We start from the raw sequence: 17,856 nt of genomic DNA on the forward strand, positions 1-17,856 counted from the left end.
CAGGTCATGATCTCAGGGTCCTGAGATCGAGGCCCGCATCGGGCTCTCTGCTCAGCAGGGAGCCTGCTTCCTCCTCTCTCTCTGCCTGCCTCTCTGCCTGCTTGTGATCTCTCTCTGTCAAATAAATAAATAAAATCTTTAAAAAATAATAATAATAAAATAAAATAAAATACATGATAAATACTATAAACCAGAAGAACAGGGCAAAGTCCTCCAGACAGCACGCCTCTCCCATGAGGCCCCTGTGTGCGCCTCCAGCCCACTCACTCGCAGAGGGTCCCACCCTTCGTCCTTCTCGCTCCTTCCCTCACAGGCAGCTTCGAAGCCAGCTCAGCCTCCTGGTCATTGCCCAGATGCTGGACCAGCAAGAGACGTTTCCTCTCTGGCAAGAGAAGGCCCAGGTGAGTCTTGGCTTCCGCTGCGCAGCATCCCCTCAGCCCAGGAAGTCTGTGGATGAGCAGAGGGCTCCTGCCAAGGCCTGCCTGCTCTTGTGGTTTTTCTCAAAGGTTGGGAGCCTCAGGCCAAGAGAGCCAAGTTGAGGGTAATTTTTTTACTCATTCAGCAATTACTGATTTGTATGCCTACTGTGTGCTAGGCGCTGAGGCTGGAGCAGTGAGGGGTTAGCATGTGTTGCTTGTTTTTGCTTTTTTTTTTTAGTTGTGGTAAAATATGCATAACAGAACATTTACCGTTTTAACATTTTTTGCTGGTTTTTTTTTAACCATCATGACAATTTTAAGTGCAAAGTTCAACCATTCGAAGTGTCCAGTTCAGTGGCTCTGAGTCCATTCACAATGCTGTGTAGCCATCAACACCACCATATTTTTTTTCACCCTCTCAAGTAAAAACTCCATACCCATTCAGTGCTAATTCCCATTCTCTCCTTCCCCGTCCCTGCTTATATTACTTCTTATAGGTGGGGAAAAAAAACAGTGCAAGTGAAAACAAACCCTATGCCCTTAAAATTACTCACTCCTAGTGTCTCTCCTTTTCCAGTGTTAGACATTCTTGGGGCAGCAAGAAAAGTAGAGCTTTGTCTTCTTTCCCCACCCCCCTTCTCTCCAGAAAGCTCTGACCACAGCCTTTGCAGCTTGGGGCCCTGGGCGCAGCGTGGGTCCCAGCCAGCCAAGGGTAGATGATGGGGAGGCTGAGCATGCTGTCACCCTCTCCCCCTAGAAGCTTCCTGGGATCCCAGAATAGTTGCTGGGTACCACCAATCCCTCCAACTCAGCAGCACAAGGGGGACAAGGCAGTCCCTGTGAAGGGCTGTGTGTCTCTGCTTGTAGAAGTGTACTTGGGAAACCTGCGTCACCCCTTGCCCAGAGCGCTGAGAGATCGTTCTGGCACATCCTGGGGCAGGCTGGACAATATTGCTGAGTTTGCAGTGCTGGGATTGCAGAGCGGGAGCTCAGAAAGCTGACTGGTTGTGTTGGCTTTTCCTAGTGGGCTTGGCCTGGCTTTTGCCCCCGCTGCCCTCTTTGCCGTAAATACTTTCTCGAAGGACTTAGCCCAGCTGGAGCTTCTTGTCATTCCCATTCCTGCTGAAATGTCACCTCCATTCAGAGGCCTTTCCTAACCACCCAAGCCAAAGTCCCTGGCACATCACCCTGTATTAAATGGTTTATCTCCTGACATTTTCTTATTTATTGGGTCAGGGTCTGTGTACACACACACACACACACACCGGCTGCAGCTCCTTGAGTGCAAGGACAAAATCCTTCCTATTCATCACTGCCCGTCTGCACCTAGCATAGTGCCTGACATACAGGGACTCCAGGTGTGCTTGTGGAGTGAACGAGTCTGAGGTTGAGCCCTTGGAGTGTGCAAGAGGAAGTTCCCTCTTCCCTGGGGAGAGGTGGGGGAGGGAGACATAGCAGACAGACAAGACCGCCTGGTCCCAGAGGGCTCTGGGGGTCAGTGAGCCCCAAGGAGAACAGAGCACGGGGTCAGAGCGAGGGGAAAGGCCAGAGCGTCACTATCAGGAAAGGCAGGGCCAGCTGCAGGTGGAGGGTCGGGACGGCTGCCCCGCTGCAGTGTTTGGCGGCCACCAGAGAGGGGCTCAAGCATCAGGGCCTGGGAGCTCCCAGCTTCTGGGGCCCAGCCCTGCCTAGCTCCAGGGCTCTCCAGCCATACTAGTCACCCGCATGCCCACCGCACCCATCTATTCAGGAGAGCCCAACTAAGCATTGCCTGTGTGCCCGGCTCAATGCCAGGCTCTGCATCCAGGACCAGGCCTCCGAAGACAGGGTGTGAGCAAGGTGGGCTGAGGTTGCAGTGACTAACACTGCTCGAGGGCAGTGAAGTGGCTTCCAGAGAAGGTGTCCTGAGCCAGGTCTAGGAGGCTGAGTCAGTGCCTGTGTTGCCCAGAGGAGAGTCTGCTGGGGGCCGGTGCATGCCGTGCATGGCTGCAGCAGCCTCCTGGGGCTCTGGGAGAAGAAGGACCAGCCGGGGCCTGCCTGCGACCCTCCCTGTGTGCTTCCCCCATCTCCACTGCGGGCTTGGGGCTGCTGCCAGCACCTCCCAGGTCTCTGGGCTGTAGGGAGTCCCCTTTCCAGTCTGGCCTGTCAGATGGATATTCACCTTCTGAGGGCCACCACTGTGGCCCCAATAGCCACCCACGTGAAAGCCTACAACGCCCCCTCTCCCAGCTTCTCTATGCGGCCTGCCCTGCCCACGCCACTGCTCTTCCCAGTCCTTGTTGTGGGCCAGCCCTGCTCTCCCTGCGCACAGCTCTGTGCCCTGACCTCCCTGTTTGTATCACATTCCAACCGAAGTGGTGGGAGCTAACATTCTGCCTAGCATGGGCTGTGTGCCGGGGCTGTTCTCAGAGCTTACCTCTCATAGCAGTCCCCAGCAGTGAGGACTGTTACCATCAGACATTTTTCACAGATGGGGAAACTGAGGCAGGCGCTGTTAGGAAACTTCTCAGGGTCATACGGCAGGAAAGCCGTGGAGCTAGGATTCAACTGCAGGGTCCTTGGGCGTCTCTGCAACTTCAGCCCCTTCCTCTGCTCTCACTATGGTGAGCCCAGACCATGCCGGCCACTTCCTGCTGAAGGTGCCCTGCTAGTCCCTTGAGCTTTATTCCAAAGTGGCGGCTAGAAGGACAGGGGCTGCGGTTTCTACTTCCTTCATTGATGTGTAAATACTTGATAAACCTTATCAATTGATTGACTATGAAGGGGACCCCAGGGATTGAGAATTGACTTGTCTAGGAGAGGTTCTGGGGTGAGTGCCTGGGCAGAGGCCTCTCAGGACACACCGCTGGGCAGGAGGAGTCCCTGACCCTTGGATGGCTTGGCTCTGTCTCAGGCTGAAGTCAGAGGCCCTACCAGCAAGAGCTAAAGAACTAGAATTTAAGGAATGAGACTTCTGTAGGTGGTCAGGATATAAGCCCCTCCCCACAAGGCCCGCATTTTCCAGGAAAGCCTTGGGTCAGGCCGCTTGCTGTTGTCCTTGGGAATCCTGGCAATATCCCAGAAACAGTAGGGTTTTAGCTTCATGCACCAATGTGCTCTAGACCCTACTCAGAGCACTGAAGATACAGTTCTGAACAGAAATTAGTCCCTGCCTTGTGAAATTCAGTCTAGGGGCAAACGGACAGACACAGGCGCCAAGAAAAAAGTAAATGTTTGCCATACCAGATGATGATAAGGGCTCTGAAGCAAAATAAAGCCAGATAAAGAGGAGAGGGAATGTTGGGAGATGGAGACATTTGTGCACAGAACTAAAAAAGTCAGGCAGGTTTCTCAGGAGAATAGCAAGTGGGCAGATAGAGTTCTTTTAGGTTGGAGGAAAAACAGAAGCCACTGTGGCTGGCAGAAGACTGAGGATGGAGTAGTAGAAGTTGAGGTCAGACAAGTAAGTGGGGACTCAATCCACCAGCATCTCTGGGCCATGATAGTGGCTTTGTGTTCATGCCAAAGTGGAGAGCCACTGGGAAGTTTTGATAAGAGAAACAAAATCTAATTTATAGAATTATTATTATTATTTTTTAAGATTTTATTTATTTATTTGACAGAGATCACAAGTAAGCTGAGAGGCAGGCAGAGAGAGAGGAGAGAAGCAGGCTCCCTGCTGAGCAGAGAGCCTGATTCCGGACTCGATCCCAGGACCCTTAGATCATGACCTGAGCCGAAGGCAGAGGCTTAACCCACTGAGCCACCCAGGCACCCTAATTTATAAAAATTTTTTTAAAAGATTTTATTTGGAGCGCCTGGGTGGCTCAGTGGGTTAAAGCCTCTGCCTTTTCCGCTTGGGTCATGATCCCAGGATCCTGGGATCGAGCCCCATATTGGGCTCTCTGCTCCGCAGGGAGCCTGCTTCCGCCCCTCTCTCTCTCTGCCTGCCTCTCTGCCTACTTGTGATTTCTCTCCCTCTGTCAAACAAATAAAATCTTTTGAAAAAAAAATATATTTTATTTATTTGGGGTGTCTGGGTGGCTGAGTCATTAAGCGTCTGCCTTTGGCTCAGGTCATGATCCCAGGGTCCTGGGATTGAGCCCCAGGGCTCCCTGTTTCTCCCTCTCCCACTTCCCCTGCTTGTGTCACCTCTCTGGCAGTCTCTCTCTCTGTGTCAAATAATCTTAAAAAAAAAATTTTAGGGGCGCCTGGGTGGCTCAGTGTGTTAAAGTCTCTGCCTTCAGCTCAGGTCATGATTTTAAGGTCCTGGGATCAAGCCCCGCGCCGGGCTTCTGCTCAGCAGGGAGCCTGCTTCCTTCTCTCTCTCTGCCTGTTTCTCTGCCTACTTGTGATCTCTGTCAAATGAATTTAAAAAAAAATTATTTGTTTATTTGACAGAGAGAAAGGGAGTACAAGCAGGCAGAGCAGCAGGTAAAGGGGGACGGAGAGCCAGGCTCCCTACTGACCAGGGCGCCTACGCAAGACTCCACCCTAGGACCCTGTGATCATGACCTGGGCCAAAGGCAGACGCTTAATCAACTGAGCCACCAAGGTGCCTCTAATTTATAGAGTGTTTTTAAATTACTCTGGTGACATGTTGGGCTTAGGCGATTGCAATAATTCTGGTAAGAGATGACAATTGTTTGGCCTGGGGAGATAGCGGAGAAGGTGGTGAGAAGTGGTTGGACTCTAGGTGTGTTTCCCAAGCAGCCAGTGGGACAGGAGATGTGAGAGGAGGGAGACCAGGAGGGCTCTAGGACCAATGCAGCTTGGCAGGATGGAGAAGCCCTTTACCAAGATCAGCAGGACACAGGTGGATCAGGTTTGGAGACCAGCTGGGAGTTTGTTGCTTATCCCAGGCCACCTCTTGCAACATAGCAAACCTCCTTTGTCAAGCCATGGCTTCCAGTTTGGAGTTGGGAAGACATGGGCTTTAAATGGCCGAAGTGCAGGGGAAGAGGGTGTGCATCTCCTAGGGAGAGGCAGTCTTGCCCTGCCCTGCATTCATTCACGGAACAAAGGCTTATGAAACATACACCATGTGCCGGGGGCTGGGTTTGACCCCCCCAGGACTGCAGGGGAACAAAACTGCCCTCTTGGGCCTGGGGACAGTAAGAAACATAGTAAACAAGTAAATTACAGAACGCCTCAGGAAGTGGTAAATGTGGTGGACGCAGAAGTCCAAAAGGGGGCAAGGGGATTAGCAGGTGTGGGTGGCATGGGCAGCAGTGTAGACCTGGGGGCCTGGGGCTGGTCGGTGGACAGGGGCAGCTACGTGCATCTGGTCAGAAGGCCCGGTCGGGGTGTGGGCTCCAGGGGACAGTGGGGCTGCCTGAGCCTCACAGACACTTAAGATCCTGGCCTTCTGGGACACCTGGGTAGCTCAGTTGGTTAGGTGTCTGCCTTTCAGCTCAGGTTGTAATCCCAGGTTCCTGGGTTCGAGTCCCAAATTGGGCTCCTTGCTCAGCAAGGAGCCTCCTTCTCCCTCTGCTTTCTGCTCTCCCTGCTTGCACATTCGCTCTCTCTCTGACAGAAAAAAATCTTTAAAAAAAAAAAAAAGGAAGAAGAAGAAATCCTGCCCTTCTCCACTAGGCAGATAGAAGCACTACTGGGGCCTGAGCACAGGAGTGACCAGCCATGTGGCCAGCCGCCTGGCTGGAACTCTCTGGCCTTCTCCTGCCTGCCGGGCAGACAAACCAGTGGAGGCCTGCCTTCTTGAGTGATCCTTCGCCTCTTGCCTGGAGGTGTCTGTCCTAATGGGCTGAGTGTTTGCAGAGACAGCTCCCAGCGGTGGGGGGGAGGGGGCGAGGTGCGATGTCAGGCCCTGGCCCTCCCTGCTGGGATGCACACAGTCCAAATAAGCCCTGGTCCGGTGGCTGGCGGGGGGCGTGGCTGCCAGAACTGGAAACAAAGGAGAGTGAGTGATCAAGGCGGCAGCTTGCTGCGCAGGGCCCGCTGAAGCTGTTTTCATGGAGAGGAAAAACAGGGGAGCTAGCCCAGCCAGCCAGCGAGCTGCTGTTGCAGCCCCGCCCAGGGCTCCCGTAGCAGGGAGGGTCTAACTGGGGCGAGGCTGCCTGCCTGAGGACAGCTACTGGGGGCGTGGGCTGCACAGCTGTGATCCCCAAGCAGGCAGGGCCCTTTTGGAAACCATCCTCAGCGTTGCAAGGCCTGAGCGAGATGGCACAGCTCTGGTCTGGGGGAAGCTCCAGATGGTGCCTGTCTTCGCCTGGAACCTTCTCTCTTTCCCTGCCTCCTCCTCTCCCTTACTAAAGGGATCAGACACGAGGCCAAGAAGCCCTGGCACCCTTCCAGGAGCCGAGGCCCTAGGCCTGACTCCTAGACCTCAGCCCAGCTGCTCTTGTGGGCTGTCTAAGTCTGTGGCCGGCTGAGATGCTGAGCAGGTGTCTTCTGGTGAGTCAGGGAGAGGAAGCCAGGTGTGCCGGGCAAGGCTGGGCTAGAGCAGGGAGCTGGGCTCCGGGGTTGGGCCTAAACCCTTTGGGCCAGCCTACACCTGTTCCATCTAAAAAGATGGTGCGTCTGTGAACTCCGATGTCTCTGCTCCTTCATCTGCATCCCCCACTCTCCCAGGGTGGCAGGTGGGCCCAGAGGCGCCAAGGGCCCACATACTGCCTGCCTCTGTCCTGACCACAAGTTAGCTCCAGGGCAGCTGAAGGGTCCTTGTTGGGGCTGAACCCAGGCTGCACAAACCAGGTGCAGGGGCTGGGCCAGAAGGAGTGGCTTCCTGCAGACAGCGGGACTCCCTTGGGCCCTGTTCCTGGGAGGGGTGGGGGCACTCCCATCTGTTCAGAGAAGGTCAGCAGTTTACATGGGGGGTGGGGGCGGGACAGCTAGCAGATCAAGGAACAACCACACGCAGTGTGCGGCCCTGGTGGGCAGTCCCCATTCCAACAACACAACAAGTAAGGACACTTTTGAGACAATCAGAGAAACCTGAAGGTGGTGTTAGAGCATATAAGGAGTTCTTGGTAATTTTGCTGGGCAGGAGAATGATAATGTGACCATGCTGGGGAAAGAAATCCTTATCCCTTTCGGTGAAAAGCTCTTTATGGGTAAAATGATACAGTGTTTGGATTTCCTTTAAAATCCCCTGGAAGGAAAAGGGCGGGGGCGGAGAAATGGGGGCAGACAGAGTGATGGGGAGCAAGCGCAGCCGGCAGGAGAGGGGGCTGGTGGTTCAGAGCCTCTGCTCCTCTGTATGTCTCTCCAAGCCCACAGCAAGTTCAGGGGAGTGAGGGACTCGAGCAATAGCTCGGGGCAGGAAGGGTCTGGCCCTCTCTGGGTGCCTTGATTCTTCCAGGCCTGTGGGCTCCCTCCAGGGAAGTGGATCAAATCCCCAGCCTACAGAGCTCTTCTTGGTTCACTCCTTTAAAGGAAGGCTCAGCCTGTGCCAGGCCACATGTGCAAGCGTGACTCTCCTGTCCTGGGAAGAGGCTGTGCTGTTGTCTCCATTTTGCAGATAGGACCCTAAGGCTCCAAGAGGCCACACAACATACTGGTGAGGGGGGATCCAGGCCATGGTAGCTGGTGGTCTGGCTCCAGAGCCCATGCTCTGACCTACTGGTGCCGGCCAGGTCCCCCAGTATCCCAGCCACCCCTGTATGACAGCATCTCTTCTCCTTCCCAGCTGTTTTTGCTCAGCCAGCTCCTGAGTCTCATGAGGCCATCATCTCTCAGGCAGCATCTGGGCTCTGTGACCTTGCCACCCGGCCAGGAGCAACAGCCAAAGGCCAGTGCTGAGCTAGACCACAAGGTGAGCACCCAGCACCTGCCCGCGTCGGCCAGGCTCGAGGGAAGGCAGGGCCGGCCACGCTGCCCGGCCTGCAGGGCCTTCATGCTGCCAGTCCTCCTAAAACCCCAGGGCCTTAAAATTCCAGCAAGCTGCCTCCCTCTGGTGAGAGGAGGTGCTCACCATCCCTGCAGAGCCTGTAATTAGTGCCCTTCATGGAGGCATAGTGGGGCGCTGTGTGCTTGGGCATGCACAGCCCCCTGGCCCTGCTCCGGGGTTGTGCTGCATCCTTTATGGTCTCTTAGGGATGTGTTAGCGTGGGGTGCTCTGTGAGCCACACAGCACAATTTAGAGAGATGCAGGAGGTAAATGCTGCTGAGGGAAGTGGAGCTGGGCGCCTTCTCCCTGTTCCTCGTGGTTGCCACTGAGGCTGAGCCCTTGCCCTTGACCTTTTCCCCCAGTTGTTCCTTTTTTTTTTTTTTAAGGTTTATTTATTTACTTGAGAGAGAGAGCACAAGGGGGGGCAGAGGGGAGGAGCAGAGAAAGAGGGAGAAGCAGGTTCCCTCTGAGCAGAGATCCCAACATGGGGCTGGGGTTTGATCCCAGAACCCTGGGATCTTGACCTGAGCTGACATCAGCCACTTAACTGACAGAGCCACCCAGGCGCCTATCCTCCAGCCCTCTTAACTGACTTTCCAGACATTGCCCATTTCTCCTGTAAGCCCAGCTCTGGCGAGAGTCAGGGACAAAGAGGTACCCCCGAGCCTGCAGGTCGTGTGGTTTGGAATGGGGAAGACTGTAGACCCTGGCGGTGAAGGTCAAGCAGGGGCAGTGGTGTAGGATGTAGGGGCTTCAAAGTGGGAGCCCCAAGCTTGGCTCTGGGAGGTGAGGAGGGCAGGGGGAGAGGTGTGGATCTCAGTGGGCTCCCCTCTCCCTGGGGCCTTGAGGATGAGAAATGGAGATAGAGATCTTTCTAATTTAGGAAAGTAGTTATTCCAAAAGCTCACTTGGAGGTTGGATGTTGACAATCTAGAAGTCCACCCTTTGGGCATTGCTCTGCAAATCAGATAAATGAATTAATTTACTTAATGAACACAAATGAACCATTAAGAAGATATGATAATCCCAGGTGTATGTGCCTCTTTTGGAAAGTGTAGGTAAGGTTATCTTTGAGTTGTGCCTAATGTTAGTGCATTTACGAGACAGCCGCCTGCCTCCCAGGAGAGCCCGAGCCATGTGCATGAACCCATTCTTGTCTCCCAACGACTTCCTGAGAAATGAGCTGGTGCAGAGGCTGCGTTTGGATATTCCAGGGCCTCTAGAAAAGAGATGGGCTTGGTCCATGGGCGGGAAGGGTCTCTCTGAGCAGAATGCAGTGGGCAGGCCCCAGGCTGGACTGAGGGGAGGAAAAAGGAGAGAAAGAAGGGAACAAGGCTTGTAGCTGATCTGCCCAGTGAAGATTGTGCACTTTAAATACTTTGGAGGCTACTCCTGTGACCACACCCAGCAGAGCTGTGACCACCAGGGCACAGACCTCCACTTGGCTCCTTGCTTTTAGGAGCCCATCTGGTAGCAAATGTCTGTTCCACACCCAGGGAAGAGGATTAAGTGGTCTGAGGATGTCCTTTATTCTGAGCACTGTTCTCAGGCATGTAAAGGAAGCCGTGTCCCCCGGTCAGCTACCATATTGGAAATGACCTCTGTGGCCTGGAAACATGGAGGGTTCAGGGTGGCTTGACAGGGTGTCCCAGAAGCCGAAAATGGGGGCCCCCACCCAGGGCGGTGAAGGAGGCACATGAGGCCAAGGCAGTTCTCCAAGGCCTTTGCTACCTCTCCCGCCCATCTAGGATTGGTTCTGGCCTGACAGGGAGGTAGCCAGGAGCAGAGGAGGGCAAGGGCACTGGCCCGGAGAAGGGGAGAAGGAGGGGCTGGTGCAGGCATGGGGGTCTGCACAGCAGTGGGAAGCGTTCTGCCCCCCTGGGCGGGTGGTGACCAGGCGGGGCCAGGTGGGGCAGATGCTGGGCTCCCACAGCCCAACCCTGCTCCCACCTTGGCCAACTGACTCCTCATTAGGCCAGAGAACGTTTCATCTTCAAAGGAAATCAGGCTACTCACCAGCCAAAAAGAGCAGCGGCGTCACCCGCCCTGTTTTACAGGGAGTGGTGGTCTGCGCTGGGACTGAGCCTTTCATCCCTAGGGCTCAAAGTCTTTGCCTTCCTTCTCTCCAGGGGCAGTGGGGAAACTAAGGCCAGAATGAGCTTGGCCCGAGGCAACCCAGCCTGGAGTAAATTAGGGCTTTCCCAGCCCTTGGGGCTGCTGTGCTGAGCCCCATCCGCCAGGCCCTGCTTACCCCTGTCTGGGAGATTTCCTGTGAGAGGCTGGGTGACAGCCCTCCTCCAGCCCTGCAGATAAACACTTCTGCCAGGCCCCCCTCCCCCTCTGCTCTCCCTACCTCTTCCTTTGCCCCAGGGTGGGGTGGGGTGGGGGGGCTTGGCTCAGTCTCCTCCCTTCCTCCCCTCCCTGGCCTGCCCTCCCTGGGGGCTGGGCGAGCTGCTCTCCCTTGCCCAGAGGTTGACTCTCTCCCCACTGATCCTGTGGCTTTGCAGTTGACCCTTTACTGATGGGTCTTCCCAGCTAGACCGTGGGCACAACAGGGGGGCCTCCCACGGCCCCAGTATATTGGGCACCGGATAAGTGAATGAATGAACACACAGATAAGCACAGTTTGAGTTCCTCTCTCCCTCTCCGAAGTCTCTCCTTCCACTCCATTAGGGCCATCCACTCTCCTTACCCTGTTTCCAGAACCCTCTCCCTCTGCATGCCCTCCAACCAGCCTCTCCGTGTCAGCCCCCTTATCTCTGGAAGTCCTTGTTTTCATGATGGCCATGAGGGTGTATAGTGGAAGCATCTTGTGTTGACTTCAGAAGCCTTACCTGCTCACTAGAGAACCAGTTGCAGCTCATTGTTTGCGATTACAGCTAGTGAGATTCCTGCCTGGGAAAGTTCACCACCAAGAACAACAAAATCAGCGAGCTGGTCTGGCTGCGGGATCGCAGGGGGGCCAGGGGGTGGGGGGAGGCTGTGGCGGGGTTGGGGGGTTGCCTGGACTAGCTGGCTGTCCCAGCCTGGTCAGAGCACCAAGTGTCCTAGCAAATCACGGCCGCACTTGTGTAGAATCTAATCTAATCTAATCTAATCTAATCTTCCTGGCGAGATGAGAAAAACACTTTGGGCATTTTCAAGTGCTTTTGGTAAAGAAATGGTTGCTCAGCCCTTTGGTGGTTGCTGGGGGCCTTGTGCTCGCCTGGTTTGAGCAGGGCTGTCCTGGGGGAGAATAAACGTCTAAGTCAGAGTGAGATGGACCCTTGAGAGTTCAGCGGAGAGAGGTGGAGAGGATGTGTTAATGCGGGAGGCGACTGCAGAGTGGGCGTCCCAGGGCTTCCCTTGGGTCCTTGGATCCTGTTCTGTAAGAGACCAGTGCGACCCTGGGCACCAGGTGGGAGCCTGTCCTTTTGTCGGCCCTGCAGACAAATGTGTTACTGGACATACTTTGCTACCGTCTCCTCAAAGTGCCCCTCTCAGCCTCCCAACCCAGAAACCAGAAGTTGTGGCTTGCATGAACTGTCTTGGGCCAGATTTTGTCCAGTTGCATTCTGCCCAATCTCAGAGTCTCAGCCTATTCACTTTTATTGCTGTTCTTGATGTTTTGGTCTTATTGGACTCACCATTGTATATTCTATTCACCACACTTTCCTGTTGTTACTTGCTTTTCCTCAGGCCGTTTGCTATAATGAAGGAACTTTTTTTGTCCCATGTTTCCCCCCCTGGGGATTCAGAAGGTCTACAGACCCAGGATCTTTACAGTGGGATGGAAGTTTTCCCCCCAGTTTGGTGAAATCTGGGACGTTTGAGGAAGTTAAGCGTCATCTGGGAAGAAAACAGAGGTCCCAAAAGGGGCATACCCAGAGTTGGGGCTGCACTGAGGCACCAGGAGCTGGGTTCCTGTCTCCCTGTCTTCTGGGGCATGTACCCCACATAACCTGCTGAGTGTCCTCATGGGACCCACGGTGTGGGGCCCACTGGGGACTCTGTATCTGTGATGGTCTGTCCCCGCCTCCAGGGGGCCAGTGGTGGGACTGAGCCTGGGGACCTCAGGTGGCTCCCATCAACTTCCTCACCGTTCACACCGAGTGCTCTCTGGCTCTGTGCTTCCAAGGCTTGGGATGGCTTGTGTGTTGGAGAAGTGCGTGTGTAAGGAGTTGGTTTTTATACGGGGGTGGGTGAGTACGCCACGCTTGAGTGATGCTCTGGGGTAAACAGACTCTGTCCTGCTGCATGAACTCCTTTGCACCTCACCCCTGAGTCTCTGCACATCTTCTACAGAGGCTGTGGGCTTGCCGCGCACATATACACACACATGTGTGTGCACATGTGTGAGCACACGTGCATGTGTGTCTGGATGCGAGCATGTATGTCTGTGTACATATGTGTTGTGTGTATCTCCGTATATCTTTGTGGTCTGCCCTTGTGTTAATAGAGCTGACAAACACGTCTGACTGCTTTTGCTCCTGCTGGCCTGCCTCTGCGTCTGGTGACCCTGCCAAGAGCCACTGGAGCGACTGGGGTGTGGTTTGGGAGGTTGTGGGGAGTGGGCAGGGAGGGTGCCCTGAGGCCCTGGCAGCTCTGTGCCTGGCTCTGCCTCTCCCGCAGACACTCAGCACCAGCAAGGGGACATAGTCCCTCAGGCTTGGCTGGAGTTCAGGCCCCTTGCCCTGTGTTAGCCAGAAGCCCAGGGGGAGCAGGGGCCTTTCCCTCTCCCCGTACCCTCTGCTGTCTCACCTACAAGTGTCTGTCCTCATTTCTTGCCCCTTTCCCCGTGGTGTCAGGAGAAACATGCCCACAGGACTGGAGACCTTGGTCAGGGCATGATTAGGTGAGTTGGGAAGAAAGGAACTGGCTTGAAGAAACAGAAAATAGATATTCAGGAATCCTGAGTTCCTCCTCGCCTGTGTTGGGTTCCTCCTTCCTTCCTCCAAATTGAGTAATATCAAACATCTTTTGAAATAAACCTCGAAGAGATGGCCTCTGGGAAGCTGACCCCGAGGGGAGATCCACGCACCAGCCCGGGTCACACCCACCTCGGAGGTCCCCGAGCCTCTTCGGGATGGGTACTTGTGAGCAGCTGAAGGCCACTTACGGCCCAGGCCCAGACCCACTTTGTTTGGGTCCCAGGAACTCTGACTTCTTTGCAAATGTGCAAGAGGGCTTGAAGTGACAGAGTGAAGTTGAGGAGGGCAGGCTTGGGTTCGTTAGGCAGCTTCTGAGCCTGTTCTCAGCCGCAGGCCCAGTGGTCCTGGGATTCTTGGGGTACCTCCCCCAGGCACAGCCCTTGCTCCACGCAGGGTGACTCACCTAGCACTGACACTGGCTGGCCTGACAGTCCATCTCTTCCACCTTTGAGTCCTTCTAGACAACCCTGTGATTATCTTCTTCCCAGTCTTACTTAGGGAAAGGCAATCCTAAGGGTCCGTCTCATCACAACCATCACAACAATCACATTCAGCCCCTCTGTCCGTGGGACCTACTTCATCCCCACTGCTTTTCTCCCACACGTCAAACCACACTACTTGATTCCAGGCAGCAGCCATCTTCCCCAGACATCTTTGCTCCTGCTGTTCCTTCTTCCTGGCAATGCCTGGCCTCTCTCCCCTGTCCTTGGATTTCCGTAGTCATTACAGTCTGTTCACCTGACCCATGGCCTGTCCATATGCTGCTTTATGCACCTAAACAGTCGCCTTTGAGGATCGGGTCCAGAGTCTAGCTCAGCAACATCCCACTGCTCCCGCTAAATGGGCGCCCTTGCAGGTACAGCCTTTGGGAGGGACACTTGCCATCTCCCCTGCACCCAGCCCTGCCCAACTTGTCTCTTCTCCCAGGCTATACCTTCTCAGGGACAGCACCTTCTAAGTGCTGCATCTAAGCAGCCTGGGCTCAGCTCCTACCACACACCTAAGGAGGACCAGGAAAGGTGTGTGAAGTCCCTTACTTATTTCCGTAGTTGGAGGAGCAGTTGCCAGGCAAGTTATGGCCTTCTCAACTACTCTTCTGTTCACTGCCTTTTTGGTCCCTTCTCCCCTGTCTTTGCCAGGACTTTGTAGTAACAGAAGCACAGACACACATCTTGGAAGGTTCTAGAATAGCCCATCAGCCTCAGCTGGACCAGGAACTGAGCATCTCCCAGCTCTCTGCATCTCTTGGCTCTGCCTTTTGGTATATTCCCAGGCAGGCTTTCCCTGCTGTCCTGAGAAACTCCAGGTTTATGTCCTTCCCTTAACAGCCCTAGCCAGGGGGAAAGAAAGAACTTCTAACCGACAGTCCTAAACAGAATCCCAGAGTTGAGTCTCATTGGCTTGGCTCATCTGTAAGCCAGTCAAATTGGCAGGCATACAGTGGCTGGCCCAGGTCACATGTCTTTCCCCAGGATCAGGATTGAAGTCATTGCCATGGATGGAGTATAGGGAATTGGAGGCTGCGACACTCTGACAAAGGAGGGGCCAGGATCCTGGGCACCCAAAAACCATGGTTGCCCATAGCCTGGTCTGCAGTCATGGGCAACAGTCCGACTTTCTCATGTCCATGGAAGTATAAGGACTGAGTGCTTTCCAGGGTCTTCCCATGCCAGCACACCAGGAGACAGTTCAGGGAGTGAAAAAGATACAAAAGAGAAGAAGCTATTGCTTTTGAGGAAATGGCCTTTGAGAAAGCCATGACTCTCCACGGGCTCTCCAGCCTCTGGCAGATGCCCGTGTCCTGTGCCCTGGCTGGTTTCAGTGGTTCCATCCAGCACTGGCACCCACATACTGATGTGCTCGTGCGTAGCCCGTCCTAAATTCTCAAACATTTGCACTGAGAATCTGGTTCTTCTCTGGGTGATCAGCAAAGCTGAGCTTCCGGTCCAGATCTCCCTGGGGTCAGGGTCTCTAGTGCCAGCTGGAGGAGCAGGAAGAGCCAGCTAGTCCCTGCTTGTCATCTCCCCTACACCCCCCCCCCAGGTCAGCAGGAAGCCAGAAAGGAAGGGTGGGCTGGGTGGAAGCCCTCTAGCCAAGGTTTGCCTACAGCCCCTTGTTCCTCCCCCCAGAAGACAGGAATGGGTCAGAAGCCCTGAGATAACCTCCCTGCAGCAGGTCCACAGAACTAAAACCCCTCAGCCTTACTGCCTTTGTCCCAGACCCCTCTCATTCCCACCCCTGCCCCGCTGTGCCAGGGCCTCCTCGTTCCCTCCTCATCCTCAGTACCAAGGGCAGGGACTGGTCCCAAAGCTTAGAAGAGAATGTCTTTGTCTGTCTGGAGTTCAGGGTCTGGAGTGTCTGCACTCATCGTCTGGGGATCTGGAAGCATCGGAGCAGGCGGGCTGGGCCTCCGAGGTCCTGCAGCAGGCCCTGTAGACGCTACCCGCCTGGCTGCCCAGCGGGGACCCCAGAGCCAGCTTTCCAGGCAGCAGCTGAGCCAGAAGTCCCGTTTCTGGGCAGACTCTGCCAGCCTGTCTCCCATCACCGTCAGCTGGCCTCATCCGTGCTCCATGTTGAGGACCCCCTCCATCCCCGTGCCCAAATAGGCACTTCCACTTACAGAATTAAGTGTCTGGCCTTGTAAGCCAGAGGGTAAGTGTGACAGGCCCTCCCTGCCTGTGACATCTTCTCTCCTGCCTCTGTGCTCTGTGCCTTCAGGGACCCTGGGCTAAGGAGAGATGTCGTGTCACCCTCTCATTTCCTAATTATCGGTCATGCATCCTTGTCATCTCCTTCTTATGACCTGTCCTGGTCCGAGTCTCTTCCGAACTCCACTTTCTTTGGGCCACAGCCCTCTGCTTGCAGCTTTCATACTGGCCCAAGCCAAGGTCAGGGAGTAACCTTGGAGCAGGAGCAGCTTGAGCAAGGGGAGTAGGTCAGGCAGTTTGCCTATGGGCACAGGGAAGAAATAGCATCCTAGAGATGATGGTAGGTGCCACACTCCAGGACCCGTCTAGACGGGGTTCACCTAGAAAAATGCATCCCCTCTCATCTTGTGTTCTATGACCATACCAGCTGGACAAGGTTTGGCTCTTTCCACCAGACTGAGGCTCTTGGCCTGGGGCCTCTAAGTAGCCCTACCTCAGGATTACTCATTACTCATTATTGTTGTTGTTTGCCCATCCTGTGGTAGAGTACTGAGACCATGCCCTTGGGGCTCAGGCTTGGGGCCCCACTCCCCGTCCTAGGGGCGCAGCCTCATCCTCTCTCTGTCCTGTGGCTAACAGGCCCTTGAGCCTCTGCTGTGCAATGCAGAGGGACTTGTTCCTTCTGAAAGAGGGTGTCTCCCGTTAAATCCCCTTTATGGGAAATACACACATACATACACACGCAAACGCATGCACACACACACGGAACTTGTCAGCCTTAGGGAGAGAGTACAGACATCTGCTTCAGACCTAACCCTTATTGGAGATGGTCATGTAGTCAGGGGATCTCTCCAAGCTCAGCTTCCACATCTGCTCAAAATGAGAATCATTAGGCCTCTCTGGGAGCCCTGCTGGGTCTGGGCCCTGTGAAGTGGTGTAGATTTAAATTTGATTTAAAAAAAAAAAAGAAAAGAAAAGAAAAAGAATTTGTGGAGGCCTAGTTCTATCCTTGGGTCTGAAATCTGCCTGGGTAGACAGACTGGGGCTGCTCCAGGCTCTCCCAGAACCAGATTGGTTCTAGAGTTGACCCTCAGCATGTGTGTGTACATCTGTATCCAACAGAAACAAAAACCCACATGAGGCAGGGATGGGATCTATGCAGAATTCTTCCCCTGGGGCCCAGTGTCGGGCGCTCTGGACAGGGCTGAGAGCAGCCCAGCCAGACTGCGATTGAATGTAGGTTCCCCCGCACCCCCAACCCCAGCAGCCACGCAGTCACACCCCCCCCCAACCCAGGGCTTGTGAGCATGGACAGATGAAAGCAAAGGAGGCTGCTTTGGGGTCCCTGCATCCCAAGCAGAGGGCTGGCACCCCTAGGCTCTTCAGGGCCAGCATTCTGAGCAGAAGCCCCTTGGCCCCAGCAGCCAGGCTGGGAAGGCCAAGTTTTTCTGGGTGAGTCTCAGTTTTCCCCAGCAGGTGTTCCTGAGTCAGCCTTTGTGTCCCCCTTCCAATCCCCCTCCCAGCAGCTGTCCCAGAGCCTGGCTGAACCTGCTCCCACGGGATGCCCACCCAGCTTGGCAGCTTCCAGGGAAAGGGCTTGGTTTGGACACTTGCCTGGGGCAAGCCTAGATTCTTGGTCATGACCTGAGGTGGGAGAAACCATCGTGTTCCCGCCAGAGGGCCAGAGCGAGTGACTTCCTGGGAGAGCCTCTGCCTCCTCCTTTCTGCCCTATTTTTGTGTAAATAACCCAGGCCACAGCCTGCTCCCTTGGCATTAGCTAGAGGGGAATTTTCTAAAGGGTGAAGTGTCTGGGAAACGTTCACCCTTTTTTCCTTCTGTCTTATGACAAAAGTGCTGCAAATGGAGCCTTGGCTGGTGGTTCCTGGGGTGAGAACTAGCGGGGCCAGGAAAAGGAGACTCTGACCTTCCCCTCCTCCTTCCTGCCTCAGAGGGTGACAAGGTCTATCTCTCATCCTTGTCATCCTTCCTCAGGGGGAGGGCAGGGCTTTTTAAGGCTCTAGACCCAGGAAGAAGGCATCATGCATAGAAC

At 54.7% G+C, this 17,856-nt stretch overlaps 1 protein-coding gene across 1 annotated transcript in view; it reads left to right on the forward strand.

The window, feature by feature from the left end:
• FAM178B (family with sequence similarity 178 member B) overlaps positions 1–17,856 on the forward strand; it is an 87,519-nt gene that overhangs the window by 62,992 nt on the left and 6,671 nt on the right. Inside the window, exons 12-13 of the mRNA XM_059407649.1 lie at positions 314–401; positions 8,047–8,172. Of these exons, the coding sequence (XP_059263632.1) occupies positions 314–401; positions 8,047–8,172 (214 nt within the window). The remainder of the gene's footprint in view (positions 1–313; positions 402–8,046; positions 8,173–17,856) is intronic.

This window comes from Mustela nigripes, chromosome 7 (assembly GCF_022355385.1).
Source record: "Mustela nigripes isolate SB6536 chromosome 7, MUSNIG.SB6536, whole genome shotgun sequence".
Lineage (NCBI taxonomy): Eukaryota > Metazoa > Chordata > Mammalia > Carnivora > Mustelidae > Mustela > Mustela nigripes.